The following is a 13,647-nucleotide window of genomic DNA, read 5'->3' as shown; positions in this document are numbered from 1 at the left end:
ATAGGATGCTTGGCGTTGAGCAAGGTGAGAATAGGCTCATGTGCAGCTGCCCCAGAGCATCACATTTTATTTTGTGCCGCTATGTGGAGATTATACAACCTCTGTCTGAACAGGAAGTGTCCACAGAAGGTGTGCATTACAGAGCTGAATTGACTTACTTTGAGGGTGTCTTAATTCATTCATTCTTTTTCTGAAACTATTTCATCCTGTTCACAGCCGCAGTATGAGTGTGCAGAGCCCACCCACAACTACTGGACACAAGGCAGGAACATGCCCTGGACAGGGCATCACTCTCACACTTATGGGCAATTTCACACAGCCTATCCACTTAATAACATGTATTTTTGGACTGCGGGAAGAAACAGGAGCCCCCAGAGGAAACCCACGCAGACACAAGGAGAACACACTAAACTCCTCACAGACAATGAACTGAGTCAGGTATCACACTCACAACCCAGGACCCTGGAGCTGTGGGCAGTGACACAACCTGCAGTAACAGGAAGATGCCCTGAAAAAAGGTTAATATAACAATACAACAGCAGAACACCAGTCTACATGATAAAGACTAGCGATATTAAATACCCTTGGAGCCTAATTTCAGGTGTGATTTATTGTATACTGATTGGTGTTGGAAAAAAAGTGTGTTTAAAAGTAGCCTATCTGCTTTAAAAACTGTGCACGCAGTAGCTCTAATGGAATATTTTCTATTCTATTCTCTTGTCATTTCACTTACAGAAAATCATGTTCCTATCTTGTATGGAAATCTACCTTCATTATATTACTCTCTCATTATGAACCGCTGAACACTCCAGGTGGATGTGCTGATCAGAGAGGGGTAGAATACCTTTCTCCTTAGATTTGTGCCCCATTTGCTACAGGAACAGCACTCTTCTGAAAAGACTGTACACTAGATTTTGAATCATTTCTGTGAGAAACTGATAGCTAGTGAAGCTAGCTACTAGTGGAGTCAGGTACTGAAGCTGGGTGATTAGCTTCATGATTCCTGGGTTTATTATTATAAAAATTGTTTTAAATAAAGAATTAAATTAAAAATAAAAATTATTTACTTCTGCTAAAACATTAGCAATCACCTGGATTGCCATAGCAACAGCCTAGCAAGCTAGCGTAGCCCTGCTATGAATACAGTAGCAGCCTAGCAACCATGTTGTATAAAATACAAATAAATGGGGAAGTAGACTTTAAATTAAAGGCACCCAAAAAGAGAGGAAAACACTGGACAGACTCGATTTCCTCGGCTGACAGGTGCTGTATTTACTCTATAATCTGTACTAGAGTTTGGACCTTGTAATCGTTCAGTGATATTGCTTGTGGCAGCTAGACCTACTACACTGGTGTCCAAACATTTATAGACACTTCTTAAGGTGCAAACATTGGGCAAACATTGTTTAGAGTAATCACCATAGAAAGTCCTTGACCAATAAAATGAGATGCAGTGAAGCAGCTGTACATGAGCCTAAGTTCACCATGCACAGTGCCAAATATTTGCTAGATGTATTGGGCTGTGGAGCAGAGAAACTGTCAAATTATTAGATGTGTGGAGGCTGTTACAGCAGCAAAGAAGAGCTAAATACCTATAAATGCTAAATACCTAAAAAAACCAATCAATTTAATTTGTCCTGTGCCTAATGTGTGTATGATAAAGATGCCGCATTCTTAAAAGAAACTACCGTGAGTGGAGTGGAATTAAGCAACTGTGCCATCAGCGCCTCCTAGTGGAGAATAAGCGCATAATGCACTGCTATTTATCAGAGCCGTGCCTAGCAGAATACATTCTAAGCATGCTTGTGCATGTATAAGAATGCGTGTGGATAGAATATATTGCTGCACGTGCAGAGGTTGATTAAACATCATTCATCATTTATTTTTATTCCACTTCCCAAGCTCCCTAAAACTGCTGAGATATAAACTGAACTCATTAGGCTGCATGCCATGAATACCACCTTCAACTTACTGGTCATTTCTGTCATTAATTAAATCACCCACTACATTTATTAAAATGTCACAGCAAAATAAAAATATTTCTAGCCACAGACACTGTCTTAAAGGGCTCACTTTTGCAGGAGCTGACCTTGTTTTTGTTTGCCTAAGTCAGAAATCGTGACCTTTTCTGATATTGTGGAGAGTGTAGAGACTTTAGAATTGTCCCGGCTCCTCACTTGTGTCACTCCAATCAGAGCACTGCACCTGCAACAGAGCAAAACACACACAACACTTCGGGTGAGGAGTTTGGTATGTTTTCATGGTATGTATGTGTCCACCTTGGGGACCCTCCAGGTTCTCTGGTTTCCTACCACAGTCCAAAAACACACATTGCCAGGTAGAAACCAAAAGTGTCCATAGGTGTGAATGTGTAATGTGTTTCGCCCTGTGAAGGACTGGCGCCCCCTCCAGGGTATGTTCCTGCCTTGTGCTCAGTGATTCCGGGTAGACTCCGGACCCACCACGACCCTGAACTGGATAAGCGGTTACAGACAATGAATGAATAAACAAAAACAACAAGCGCTGAGAAATAGAGTCCTAATTAAATATGCTGAAAATAAGAACAGAGAAGAAAGAGAACTGAGTGAAAATAAATAAAACCAAAGCTTCTGCTCCTTGCTCCTCACTCCTGGGATCTAGCGTTGAACTGAGCCGAGGCTCATTCTAAATTAAAGGAACTGGTGCTGAAACCAGATGTCCTGAACAGAGCTGTTTGGTCAGGATGTGAATGTGGCTGTGGTGTTTGACCCTTGTGGTACTTTGAAGAATCATGCTGCATCACTGAGGTGGCAACCCTTTCTAAAGGAATCACTTTTCAAAACACAAGAGTAACACACTTACTCATGCCTTTACTTACTCTGTCATACATTCACATACTCATCCACTCGATTACTCACACACTCATTCATTCACATTGTCACTTACTAAATTATTTGTTCATTTACTCATTTAAACACTCTCACAATTGTTATTAACAATTTCATCCACAAACAAAACAGACATTGCTCTCAAGAGACATGAGCTTGGTTTATTGTTTCTTCCTTGTAGCAAAAAAATTTAAAATAACAGTGTGAAAGGAGGCTGGCCTTATCCCATGTTGTAAAAAGATATTTTAAGATCAACAGTTCAGCACAGAATACAACCTGATTTTGTCTCAGTGTCTTGCTCTCTCTCCGAAAGTCTTTGACTGTGTTGTGTAAATACAGCTGAGAGAATGTACAGCTGCTCAACTGTTGCAATACAGGACATTTCTGAGCCTGTGTGAAGTGATTAATATGATTATCAGTGAATATCTGAGGGTAAAGCAGCTGTTTAATGCTGTTTGGTTGCTGTCCAAAGAAAACATTCATTCATTCATTATCTGTAAGCGCTTATCCAGTTCAGGGTTGCGGTGGGTCCAGAGCCTACCTGGAATCATTGGGCGCAAGGCGGGAATACACCCTGGAGGGGGCGCCAGTCCTTCACAGGGCAACACACACACTCACACGTTCAAAAACGAAGATATATGGTTTTCTTCGGACAGCGACGGTGTATAAGTATCAGTAAATGTATAGAGTGTGAACCCTAAAGTTTAACATAACTATTATTGTCTATACAGCTTCATCACTCCAGAGAATGACGTCCCACTGGTCCACTGCCCAGTTCATGTGCAGATGGTTCATAGCTGCAGATGGTTCAATCCTGTTTTTGCTGGGTTTGTGTGTGTGTGTGTGTGTGTGCACACAACTGAAATTTGTGTACGAAACAGGGGCACCTTAATAACAAACCTTTCCTGACTCCATTTTGTTACGCAGACGAACATGGACACAAAGCATTCCTAATTGAGAGAGTATGACAGTATGTGTTTAGTTTCTTAAATGAGTGAGTGAGTGAGGGAATGAATGAATTAATAATTTAAAAGCCAGTTCCCTGTGATGTTTCACATCTAAAAACATGGCCAGCCCACAATCTCAGGACCAACTAACAATCGAAATTGAGTTTATTTGTTACTTACTGGCCTGGCAGGTGAGACACTATCATCAAGAAGGTGGTTCATCCAGTGCCAAGCTCAGTCACTGCACCAGGTCATGCAGCCCCCTGCAATTTCTTGAATGCACAATTTCTGATAGTGGTGGATTGCATTCACACTCACCCCTGAAAAGTTAGAGACGTGGTCTTGTGACTTAAAACTAACCTGTTTGATCCCTTCGACCATTCGAAAAAGGGGCAGGGGGGCAGTGTGAAGGAACAGCACTTTCTCCTCCCTGAACATCCACAGCTGAGCTACCCTTGTGAAAGGCACTATCACAATTAGTTGCCCCCGGAGCACTGGGATGGCTGCTGTCCACTCCAAATCGTGTGCTCACTGTCCCTGGTGCACGGTGTATGTGTATTTTCACTGCCAAAGCAGAGTCACAATTCTGTACTGCTGTAAAAGTAAAAAAAATAACATAAAAGGTCACATTGCATATTTTTTAAATATTCTGATGAGGCTAATCTTTAATCAGGCAACAAATTATATGTTAAATAGATTGATATCACATTAAAAATACAAAATACAAATGTTATATATGTTTCCAATTCTCCTTGTTTTTTTTCATTTAAATTCATATTATGAGAATTATCAATTTTAGTTCAGTTGCATATCATTTGTGTATTCATTTTAGTGGCTGCTCACACACTGTGTGGGCAGCACAGGTCGGAAAACACAAGCAATAAACCGTTCGGATTTTGCTGCTATTATATCTGTACTACACCCTCATCTGTATATCACCAATCAAAGTAACAGACCTTCTTTCATGTGAGAGCAAAAAATCAGGAGTAAACATGAAAGAGACATGACCAGAGCGGAGGAACAAGAGAAACTAGTAAAAACGAGAGCGAAGAATAATAGAATATAGTAAAAAATCTTACAGTTAGAGTTTTTACTGTTTGTTTTACAATTTGTTTGTTTAGTGTTTTGGTAAAATACAAGCAGCATCAGATATCACAATGTTAATTCATTCATTATCTGTAAGCGCTTATCCAGTTCAGGGTCGCGGTGGGTCCAGAGCCTACCTGGAATCATTGGGCGCAAGGCGGGAATACACCCTGGAGGGGGCGCCAGCACATTCACTCACACCTACGGACACTTTTGAGTCGCCAATCCACTTACCAACGTTTGTTTTTGGACTGTGGGAGGAAACCCACTCGGACACAGGGAGAACACACCACACTCCTCACAGACAGTCACCTGGAGCGGGAATCGAACCCACAACCTCCAGGTCCCTGGAGCTGTGTGACTGCGACACTACCTGCTGCGCCACTGTGCCGCCCAAATACAACAAATTGTGTAATTTAACCAGGGGTACCTATATTTTGCATAAGACTATATATAAGGATACATACAGGACCCTAGCTACAACACTTGCAGATAAACATCACCCAATCTTTGCAATACACAAAAAATATCAAAACAATACGGATACAGACCAAGGGAACACAGTGCGCCATTTAAAAACAGAGCGTAACTAAGACTACATTTGTTTATATTCAACAGTTATTTATTCATTCATTATCTGTAACTGCTTATCCAGTTCAGGGTCGCGAGGGGGCGCAAGTCCTTCACAGGGCAACACAGACACACATTCACTCACACCTACGGACACTTTTGAGTCGCCAATCCACCTACCAACGTGTGTTTTTGGACTGTGGGAGCAAACCAGAGCACCCGGAGGAAACCCACGCGGACACAGGGAGAACACACCAACTCCTCACAGACAGTCACCCGGCTCCAAGTCCCTGGAGCTGTGTGACTGCGACACTAACTGCTGCGCCACCGTGCGGCCCTATTCAACAGTTAACATACGCTAAATTAATTAGGCTCTGATTTTCATGAAACACAGAAATATATTTTTTTCAAAATATGGACATTTTCAACAACATGGTCAGAAATGGCAAAGCAAAGCCTAATGTTTATGATATCAAATTATATCACAATAATGAAAAATACAGTCGTATTGCCCACCCCTATCTGTATGATCTTTCGTCCTTACATAGTATTAGAAACAAACATGCGTTTGTGTGAGTCACAAGTATATATCACTTTGCTGGGACTAACCCCTGTTTAAACACTCACATTGTGAGGACTTCCTTGTGGGGACCATAATCTAGACCCCAAAATATACAAAAAAATATTTGAAGCTAAAGACATGTTTCAAGGTTTGACCTATTGTTCGGGTTAGAGTTAGACTTGTAGTACTTATGGATACCCTCAAAATGAATTGAAGTCTATGTAATGTCCCTACCATGCATGAAAACAAATTTGTGTGTGTGTGTTTCACACCTCTGCCCGCAGTCTTCTGACAGCTGTGTAGAGCGGTGCTGCGCAGGCGCACTGCTCCCCGTTGCCTCGGTGCTGAAGTTGGGCGGATGGCGCTGATGGAGATAAACCGGCGTCACGTTCCCAATATCAGCACGAAACACGAATAAAACCCCAATTCCCCCGAAGAAGGACGTCTAGAGCTAAAGGGTAAGACCTATAATGTCATATAAAACCTTCGAATGTACCGCTAGCTCGCTGGCTAGTCTCGCTAGCGTTAACGTTAGCCGCTGGGTTCTCGTCGCGGAGAGAAATGAATTGGTGACTGTTAACGGTAACGTTAGATCTGGGGAAATACGGAGAGAACAGCGGCTGTAGGGTCGTGACACATTTCACCTCAGGCTTTCGATTACTCGGCGTTTACCTCTTCTGCAGGGACTGGCTTTAGTTCTGCTGCTTAAATCTCAGACATCTCTCAGTCTCAAAGCGACAGCAGAGACGAGAGCACTGGAGCTGAAGTTGCCTCTGATTTCGCCTTCTTCTCATTCGAATTCTTCATTCCACCTTAAATGGTGCAGCGGTTATATACTGTTGCCTGCAACTGCTGCACTTTTTAAGGTGGAACGGAGAGTTTGAATAAGTAACAGGCGAATACTTCAACCCCATGAACAGAAGAGCTGATTTAACCGGGATTAACGTTATTTTCTTCTCACACACTGTGTTATTCACCATCTACCGACATCTTAACCGCACTCGCAGGTCTTTAGGAAATGTTTGGAGAAGTGTACACCCTTTTGGTGGTCGACCATTTTCCCACGCTTCTGAATGTATATACGCCCACTGCTCTTTACGTGGACCAGCTGCCTACAACAGTGTGTTTATTGAAGAGCTCAAATGTGATAAGGATGGTACACTGTTGTAAGCTTAACTTGCTACAAAGGTACTGAATAATGAAGGATTTAATTGAAAGATTTAAAATGACTAGCCATATCATGCGTGCATTTTGAGCCTTGTTTCCCACTTAGAAAAACAGGTTGTTTTTATTATAGTGGTTTTAAACATGAAACATGGAAGTATCCTCCATTCTGATTGGCTGCCTCGTTCAAAGATCCCCTGTTATTATGTCTTTTGTTGGGTGGTTTGTACTAGATGACATTCCATAACACCATGGCTGAGCATTTCCGTTGTTCTGTTCATAGATCTGTTTGTACTGAATTAATCAAAGCCATTTTTATGGCATTACATGTTTTTATTTGCTTATTTGTATTTTTTAAAATAACTTCTAAATATTAAATGTTGAGGATGAGGTGTAGGGCTTTATGACTAGTGTTGCCTTTTAAGACTGAGTGGGTACTTTCTGATTGGCTTTGTTCAAAAAAAGTCCAGGATGTTCAGTGTTAATGTACATGGCTAAAGAGTGATGGGTTCATGTAAATGTAATGGTCTGTGTGATGTAAAACATTGTCTACAGATAGCATGTTTTTGCAGCATCATTTTCATATGTTTACTGGAGAATGAATGGATGTTGTAAGTTTAACATAAATATATGATATCAGACGCTTTTATTGTAAGTCAGGATGGTTCCGTTTTCTGTGGAATGAGCCTTATAACCAAGACAAATAGGCAGTTTAACCAAGACTTTAATATTCTTTTTATAAACACATTTATTTTATTCACCCCAGTAAAAGTGAAATGTAAACTGTGAAATCTGACTTCCAAAGGAATTCAGGCCGCAATCTCATTCAAGCCATTTGCCCAAAGAACATACAAGTCAGATGTGAACATGCTTGACACCAGTCAACTCAGAATTCTTACACGCTGATTAATGGTCACTAATTGATTTGCACTTGCAGCATGTTAGTTAACTGTGTGTGGCTTAGTTGGTCAATAATATTCACAGCTTGTTGTTCTTCTATTGAACTGCATTTTAGATGTTTTGTCCTGCATTTGATTTCAAGAGATGGATTGCCTGTGAACACCAGGTGTAGCAAACCTACCTCTACGTACTAGTCCTTCTGCTCAAGCATCCTCAGCCAGGGATGGTCAGAGAAGTGAACATCGGCCCCCATCTGAATTCCAGCATCCTCCTAACTCAGCCTTTGACATTATCAGCATGAGGTTTCTTCCTGATCTGTGGATGGACAGCCACTAATTTGCATGGTAAGTTTGGTCTTTAAATGAGAAGAATTTTTAAAACCTACGCTACATGAGATTCTTTAGTGAAAGAGGTCTATGACTGATCAGGTATTTTTTTTACATTATATACTGGTGTTGATTAAAAAAAATGAAGACAATACATGTTTAATGGAGAGAGCTATTGGTGACATTTTTGCGTCTAGGGTTAGCAGTGTAACGTGTCTTACGTGTCACACTGTTCAGTGTGTGTTCCTGTGTTGTGTTCAGTGATGCTGGGTAGGCTCCGGACACACCGCAACCCTCACCGGGGTGAAGTGGTTACAGAAGAAAAATGAACAAATCAATGAACCTTGTTTTGCCCAAAGCATTCTTCCCTTGAGGAGTGCAATAAATACAACACAGATTTAAAATGTTGGTCAAATATAAAGATCTGTGCAGTGGCTATTTTTTTAAGGCAGTTACAACTTAAGCAGGTGTTATATGATTCATATATCGTATTGTTCCCTGCTGCTACTACTGACAGGCCACATACGGAACCTTTTTTATTTATTATATTTATTTATCCTTGTTTATTTGATGATAACTATGTCTGCTTTTTTAATATCCAGTGAATTAGGTGTTTTGACTTGCTGATACAAACTGATAGGCATGTGCATACGGAGCTTATTTGAATAACTGATAATTTTCATTTTTTCCTGGTTGAACTGGGAACATTATTGGCTGTATTTTCTTTTTGTATGCCACCCTTGTTTCACAGCCCTTATTTCCAGAACTGCTGCTCTAGCATTGGGTAGTATTTAGGTTTCATGGTGCCCTCATGTGTTCATCTAACTGAACACGTTTTCTTGCAGGAAGTCAAATAGGGTCTGACACTGCTCTGCAGTTTCTTAAGATTATTCAGAAAAGTCTCCATTAATTATAACGTCAATAAATAGATTAGCGATCACACAGCAGATGAAGACTGATTGTCAGATCCTGTTAGTGCTGTAAACCACTGTTGCACAAACACAGTGCAGTGACACTTTAACTGTGACTGCATGAGATTTAAAAAATGTATTTCATAAAATACTTCATATTTAATTTGACATGTGGTGATATTTACGATCACAGGGGCCATGTTTGTATTCTTTTCCCTCCTCTTCTGAGAAAAAGAAAAGGCTGTATTTCCTTCTGTTTTTCAAAAGTGAAATCATTTTTTCATTACGCTATGCTAGTCTTTTCTGGGAGGAAATATCTGATTTTTCCAGGCAGATACTGCCTCGTTACCTGCTGCTATTAGCTGTATATAATCTCTTGGTGTGCACATCCCATCCACCGGAGACCCTCCCGAATTCTGAAACAACAAAATGGATGCTTTTGAAGGGTCACTCAAACATTTACTTGGTCTGCATGGTAAATCTTCCACTACTTTCGCTAGTTGGAGGAATTATCCAATGGAACAGAAATTACAATCACTGTTAAAAGCACAATCCCACAGGCATAATATCTGCAAATGATTGTGCCACAAATGTACTGTTTCATTTACAGTAGATGTCATTGTATATTTGCATTCATCTCAGGGTATATATTTGGGATTTCAAAAGCTAAAATTGCCTTTAAAAACATGAATTAAAAAATAAATGCACACACATTTAGTCAGCAAACTCACTGTATCCACAAACAAGCTATAAAAATTATCTTAAAATGTCAGCTAGATTAATATTTGTGATTAAAATAAATCTTGCTGAAGTCTTTCCTGAGCAAGCTAGTCCAAGTTTGAGCACTTTGTGTTTCGATCCATTTTGACAAATGTAAAAATGTCTTACCTACAGAAGGGATCAGATTATTAAGGCTAATGATAGGAACTGATATTGCATTTGGTAATATTTGTGTTTAAATAATTAGAGCGTAATAAATGTATTACTCAAATGATAGAAATGACTCTGCAGTGGCCTTATCACCAGGAGACTGCAGGTTTGAATTCAGGTGACGCCCCAGCAATCTTAGGCTGGGAGCTCTGGAGAGTACAATCATTGGCCACAGTTTTGTGACATATCTGGACACTTTAAAATCTCCTCCAGTGCTTCAGTGACATGAAACAGCAGTTCAAATGGAGGTAACACTGAAGTTGTCACTTTTTTGTACTGAAAAAATAGAAATGCTACATGATAAACCAATGATGTGAAGTTCAAATTTCTCATGTAGTCCTCTGCTTTGATGTGTTAAATGTGTGTTCTCCCTGTGTCTGCTCGGGTTTCCTCCAGGTGCTCCAGTTTCCTCCCACGGTCCAAAAAAAAAAAAAAAAAAACACGTTGGTAGGTGGATTGGCGGCTCAAATTTGTCCTTAGCTGTGGGCGTGTGAGTGTGTGTCGCACTGCGATGGACTGGTGCCCCCTCCAGTGTGTGTTCCTGCCTTGCGCCCAGTGATTCCGTATCAGCTCTGGACCCACCGCAGTCCTGAATGAATAAATGAATGTGGATGACCTCTGTAACTAAACATTTTTTCAAAAGTTAAATATATTTTGTAGGAGAACAGCGAAAACCTCCTTTGCACATTTGTCAGATGCTTTTATTCAGAGAGATAAGAAAGGTAGATACCTCGGATACCAACCCCATTCCTCTGGAGTACAAGTGTTATTTAGACAGAGTACAAGCCTGTGGCCTTTGCTTGAGCATTCGCTTTTTCATATTTTTCATATTACAGTAATTATTCCACAGCTGGATAATTAATCTTTCAACTGACATTGTTCAATTAATGATGAAATAAATTGATAAAGAAAAAAGATCCCGGACTTGTTAAGCACCGCAGGAATTCCCAGTGGTTGAATCTGATAATTGCATAATGCATGCTGGGTATTGTAGTGAAACTGGCAACAGGTTCTTGAGCTCCCAAGGCTCAGTGATGCCCAGGGTGGGCAAAGGCTAGTCCATCTGGTTCGGTTCCCTAAAAAAGAACTACAGTACCACAAACTGTGTTGTACAGTGTGTTCTGACATTTTCTGTTTTAGCCAGCCACACTTTGTCAGCTGTTTCTGCTACAGTAGCTCTTCTATGGGACTAAAAATGATAGGTAGCCTTTGCTTCTCTTGCTCATCTATTTGTATTCAAAAATGCACATTTATGCATAACATTTATGTCAATGCTTTTAAGAGATTTTTTTTTTAACCTTTTGTAAAAATATCTTGAAATATGTACGTTTTTTTTTTATATTGTTCACTGAACACAAAACTGAAATCAAGTTGCCAGTGCACATTACAGGAATCGCCAGCAAACTAAAGAGAGCCCTAAGCATAATTATTTGCAGGGTTTTCACAATACCTTTCATCAGGTTACATAGTGGGACTGTGTTCATGTTTGCAGTAAGTACATAATATTAAATTCATTACTGCATAGGCACTAAGTTGTTCATTCATTCATTATCTGTAACCGCTTATCCAGTTCAGGGTCGCGGTGGGTCCAGAGCCTACCTTGAATCATTGGGCACAAGGTGGGAATACACCCTGGAGGGGGCGCCAATCCTTCACAGGGCAACACACAAACATTCACACCTACGGACACTTTTGAGTCGCCAATCCACCTACCAACGTGTGTTTTTGGACTGTGGGAGGAAACCGGAGCACCCGGAGGAAACCCACGTGGACACAGGGAGAACACACCAACTCCTCACAAACAGTCACCCGGAGCGGGAATCGAACCCACAACCTCCAGGCCCCTGGAGCTGTGTGACTGCGACACTACCTGGTGCGCCTGTTGTTATACTTGTTAATATACAGACATATAATTTCCATATTACAGTAATTATTCCACAATTGCATAATTAATCAACTGACGTTGTTCAATAAATTGGATCCTGGAATGGTTGCTACCTGTATAGTAGGAATGCAAGGGGCATTCTTTAAATTGCTAGACGGTTATCTGTGTAATATTTATATTATTATTCTGAAAACAAATGGAACCTCAACCTCCAAATCAGAATTTGTATGAAGCTTTATTTACCAATCAAGTTTGGCATAGTGGCGTACTATATTTAGTTGGGGACAACACAAAATGTACAATGATGCAGTTGTGTGAACGTTCAAATCTGGGCTTCTATCACACGTACACTGCCAAACCTGCACGTAGACATTCACATATTTGCATCTTTTACATTTTGAATGTACTAGTTGTCCACTATTGTGCTATGATTCCCCACGTGACTGGAAAACATTGTAATTTACATGGTGATGAAATCAGCCGTATTTTTTGCATACTGTTCCTAAGAATCAGCTCTTTATTAAATGTGTGTATTAAATGATCACATGGCCAAAAATGTTTAACTTTTTGGATGCGACTCACTTGTTAATGCTAAACAAACATTGGATTAAATGTTTTACTGGTTTTTTTTTTTGTATTTTTCATTATTATTATCACTGTTCTTGATCAAAGATAATGTAAGTTGTTGTTCATTTAAATATTAGTGTGTCTGATTTGAATATGAATAGTTAGAGACAGGGCTGCTGTAAACATGGCATGGCTGCAGATATAGGTGTAACATCATAGCCCATTGTGGCTTAATGCAAGACTCACCTGCTATAGCTACACACTCTGAGCACCACTGTTGGCTTCCCCTTTTTCATGATGTGCCATAGGAGACAAGAGGCTGGACTGCAGGCAGAACAGTCAAGCACCCATTACATATTTATAAAGGTATAAGTGAGGCCTTTCATTTACAAAGCGGATGGTCCCAAGGATAACGCTAAGAGAGAAAAAAAGGATGTAAACATGGACATTTCCATGAAGAGCTTGTGGGTGTTTCAGAACAAAATTGATTTCTTGCTTTCTTTTTTGCATACTAGGGTTTTAAGTTGCATTTCCTGATTCAGTGGTAGACTGTGTTAACTGTAACAGATTTTCAGAATACTCCTGTGCATCAGGTTTTCTCATATAATGCCATCTGAGGGCTCAGCAGAGTTGTTCTACACAGACTAAGACCTCTGAATTTTTCAAAATATTACGTACGGCAGATTTTGCAAGACATAAATGCTTTGCAGTCTTGCAATGAGAAAGTTCTCTAGAAAAACATCAACCTTTTTCCAAAAAGGTTTGTATATTTAATTCAACCAGCTCTTGTCTTGTGGCTAAAGAATGCATAGTTAATTAATTTAATTGTTTCATTTGTGCACTCTATATCGGTTACAATATGTGATATCAGTTAGATTAGTAGTTTAGCTCTACGCTCTGATCACAATTACTCTCCACATTATGGTCAATAA

The 13,647-nt window shown here is 40.1% G+C and overlaps 1 protein-coding gene and 1 long non-coding RNA gene across 3 annotated transcripts in view; one reads left to right on the top strand and one right to left on the bottom strand.

Moving 5' to 3' along the window:
• Positions 1-1,967: 1,967 nt before the first annotated feature.
• On the bottom strand, positions 1,968-7,010 carry LOC136705852 (uncharacterized). Its single transcript, XR_010804093.1, has 3 exons — positions 6,305-7,010; positions 4,175-4,408; positions 1,968-2,205 (listed from the first exon to the last, which is right to left on the bottom strand). It is a non-coding gene; the product is annotated as an uncharacterized lncRNA (long non-coding RNA).
• rgs17 (regulator of G protein signaling 17) overlaps positions 6,336-13,647 on the top strand; it is a 26,323-nt gene continuing 19,011 nt past the window's right edge. The window contains exons 1-2 of one of the 2 annotated variants that reach the window (XM_066679647.1): positions 6,336-6,490; positions 8,212-8,440. In XM_066679647.1, coding sequence (XP_066535744.1) covers positions 8,438-8,440 — 3 coding nt within the window. In that variant the 5' untranslated portion in view covers positions 6,336-6,490; positions 8,212-8,437. The remainder of the gene's footprint in view (positions 6,491-8,211; positions 8,441-13,647) is intronic. The other variant, XM_066679648.1, reaches the window with a different exon arrangement.

This window comes from Hoplias malabaricus, chromosome 8 (genome assembly GCF_029633855.1).
Source record: "Hoplias malabaricus isolate fHopMal1 chromosome 8, fHopMal1.hap1, whole genome shotgun sequence".
Taxonomy (NCBI): Eukaryota; Metazoa; Chordata; class Actinopteri; order Characiformes; family Erythrinidae; genus Hoplias; species Hoplias malabaricus.
The sequence above is the reverse complement of the archived record's forward strand: the minus strand, read 5'-3'. Positions and strand labels throughout refer to the sequence as shown.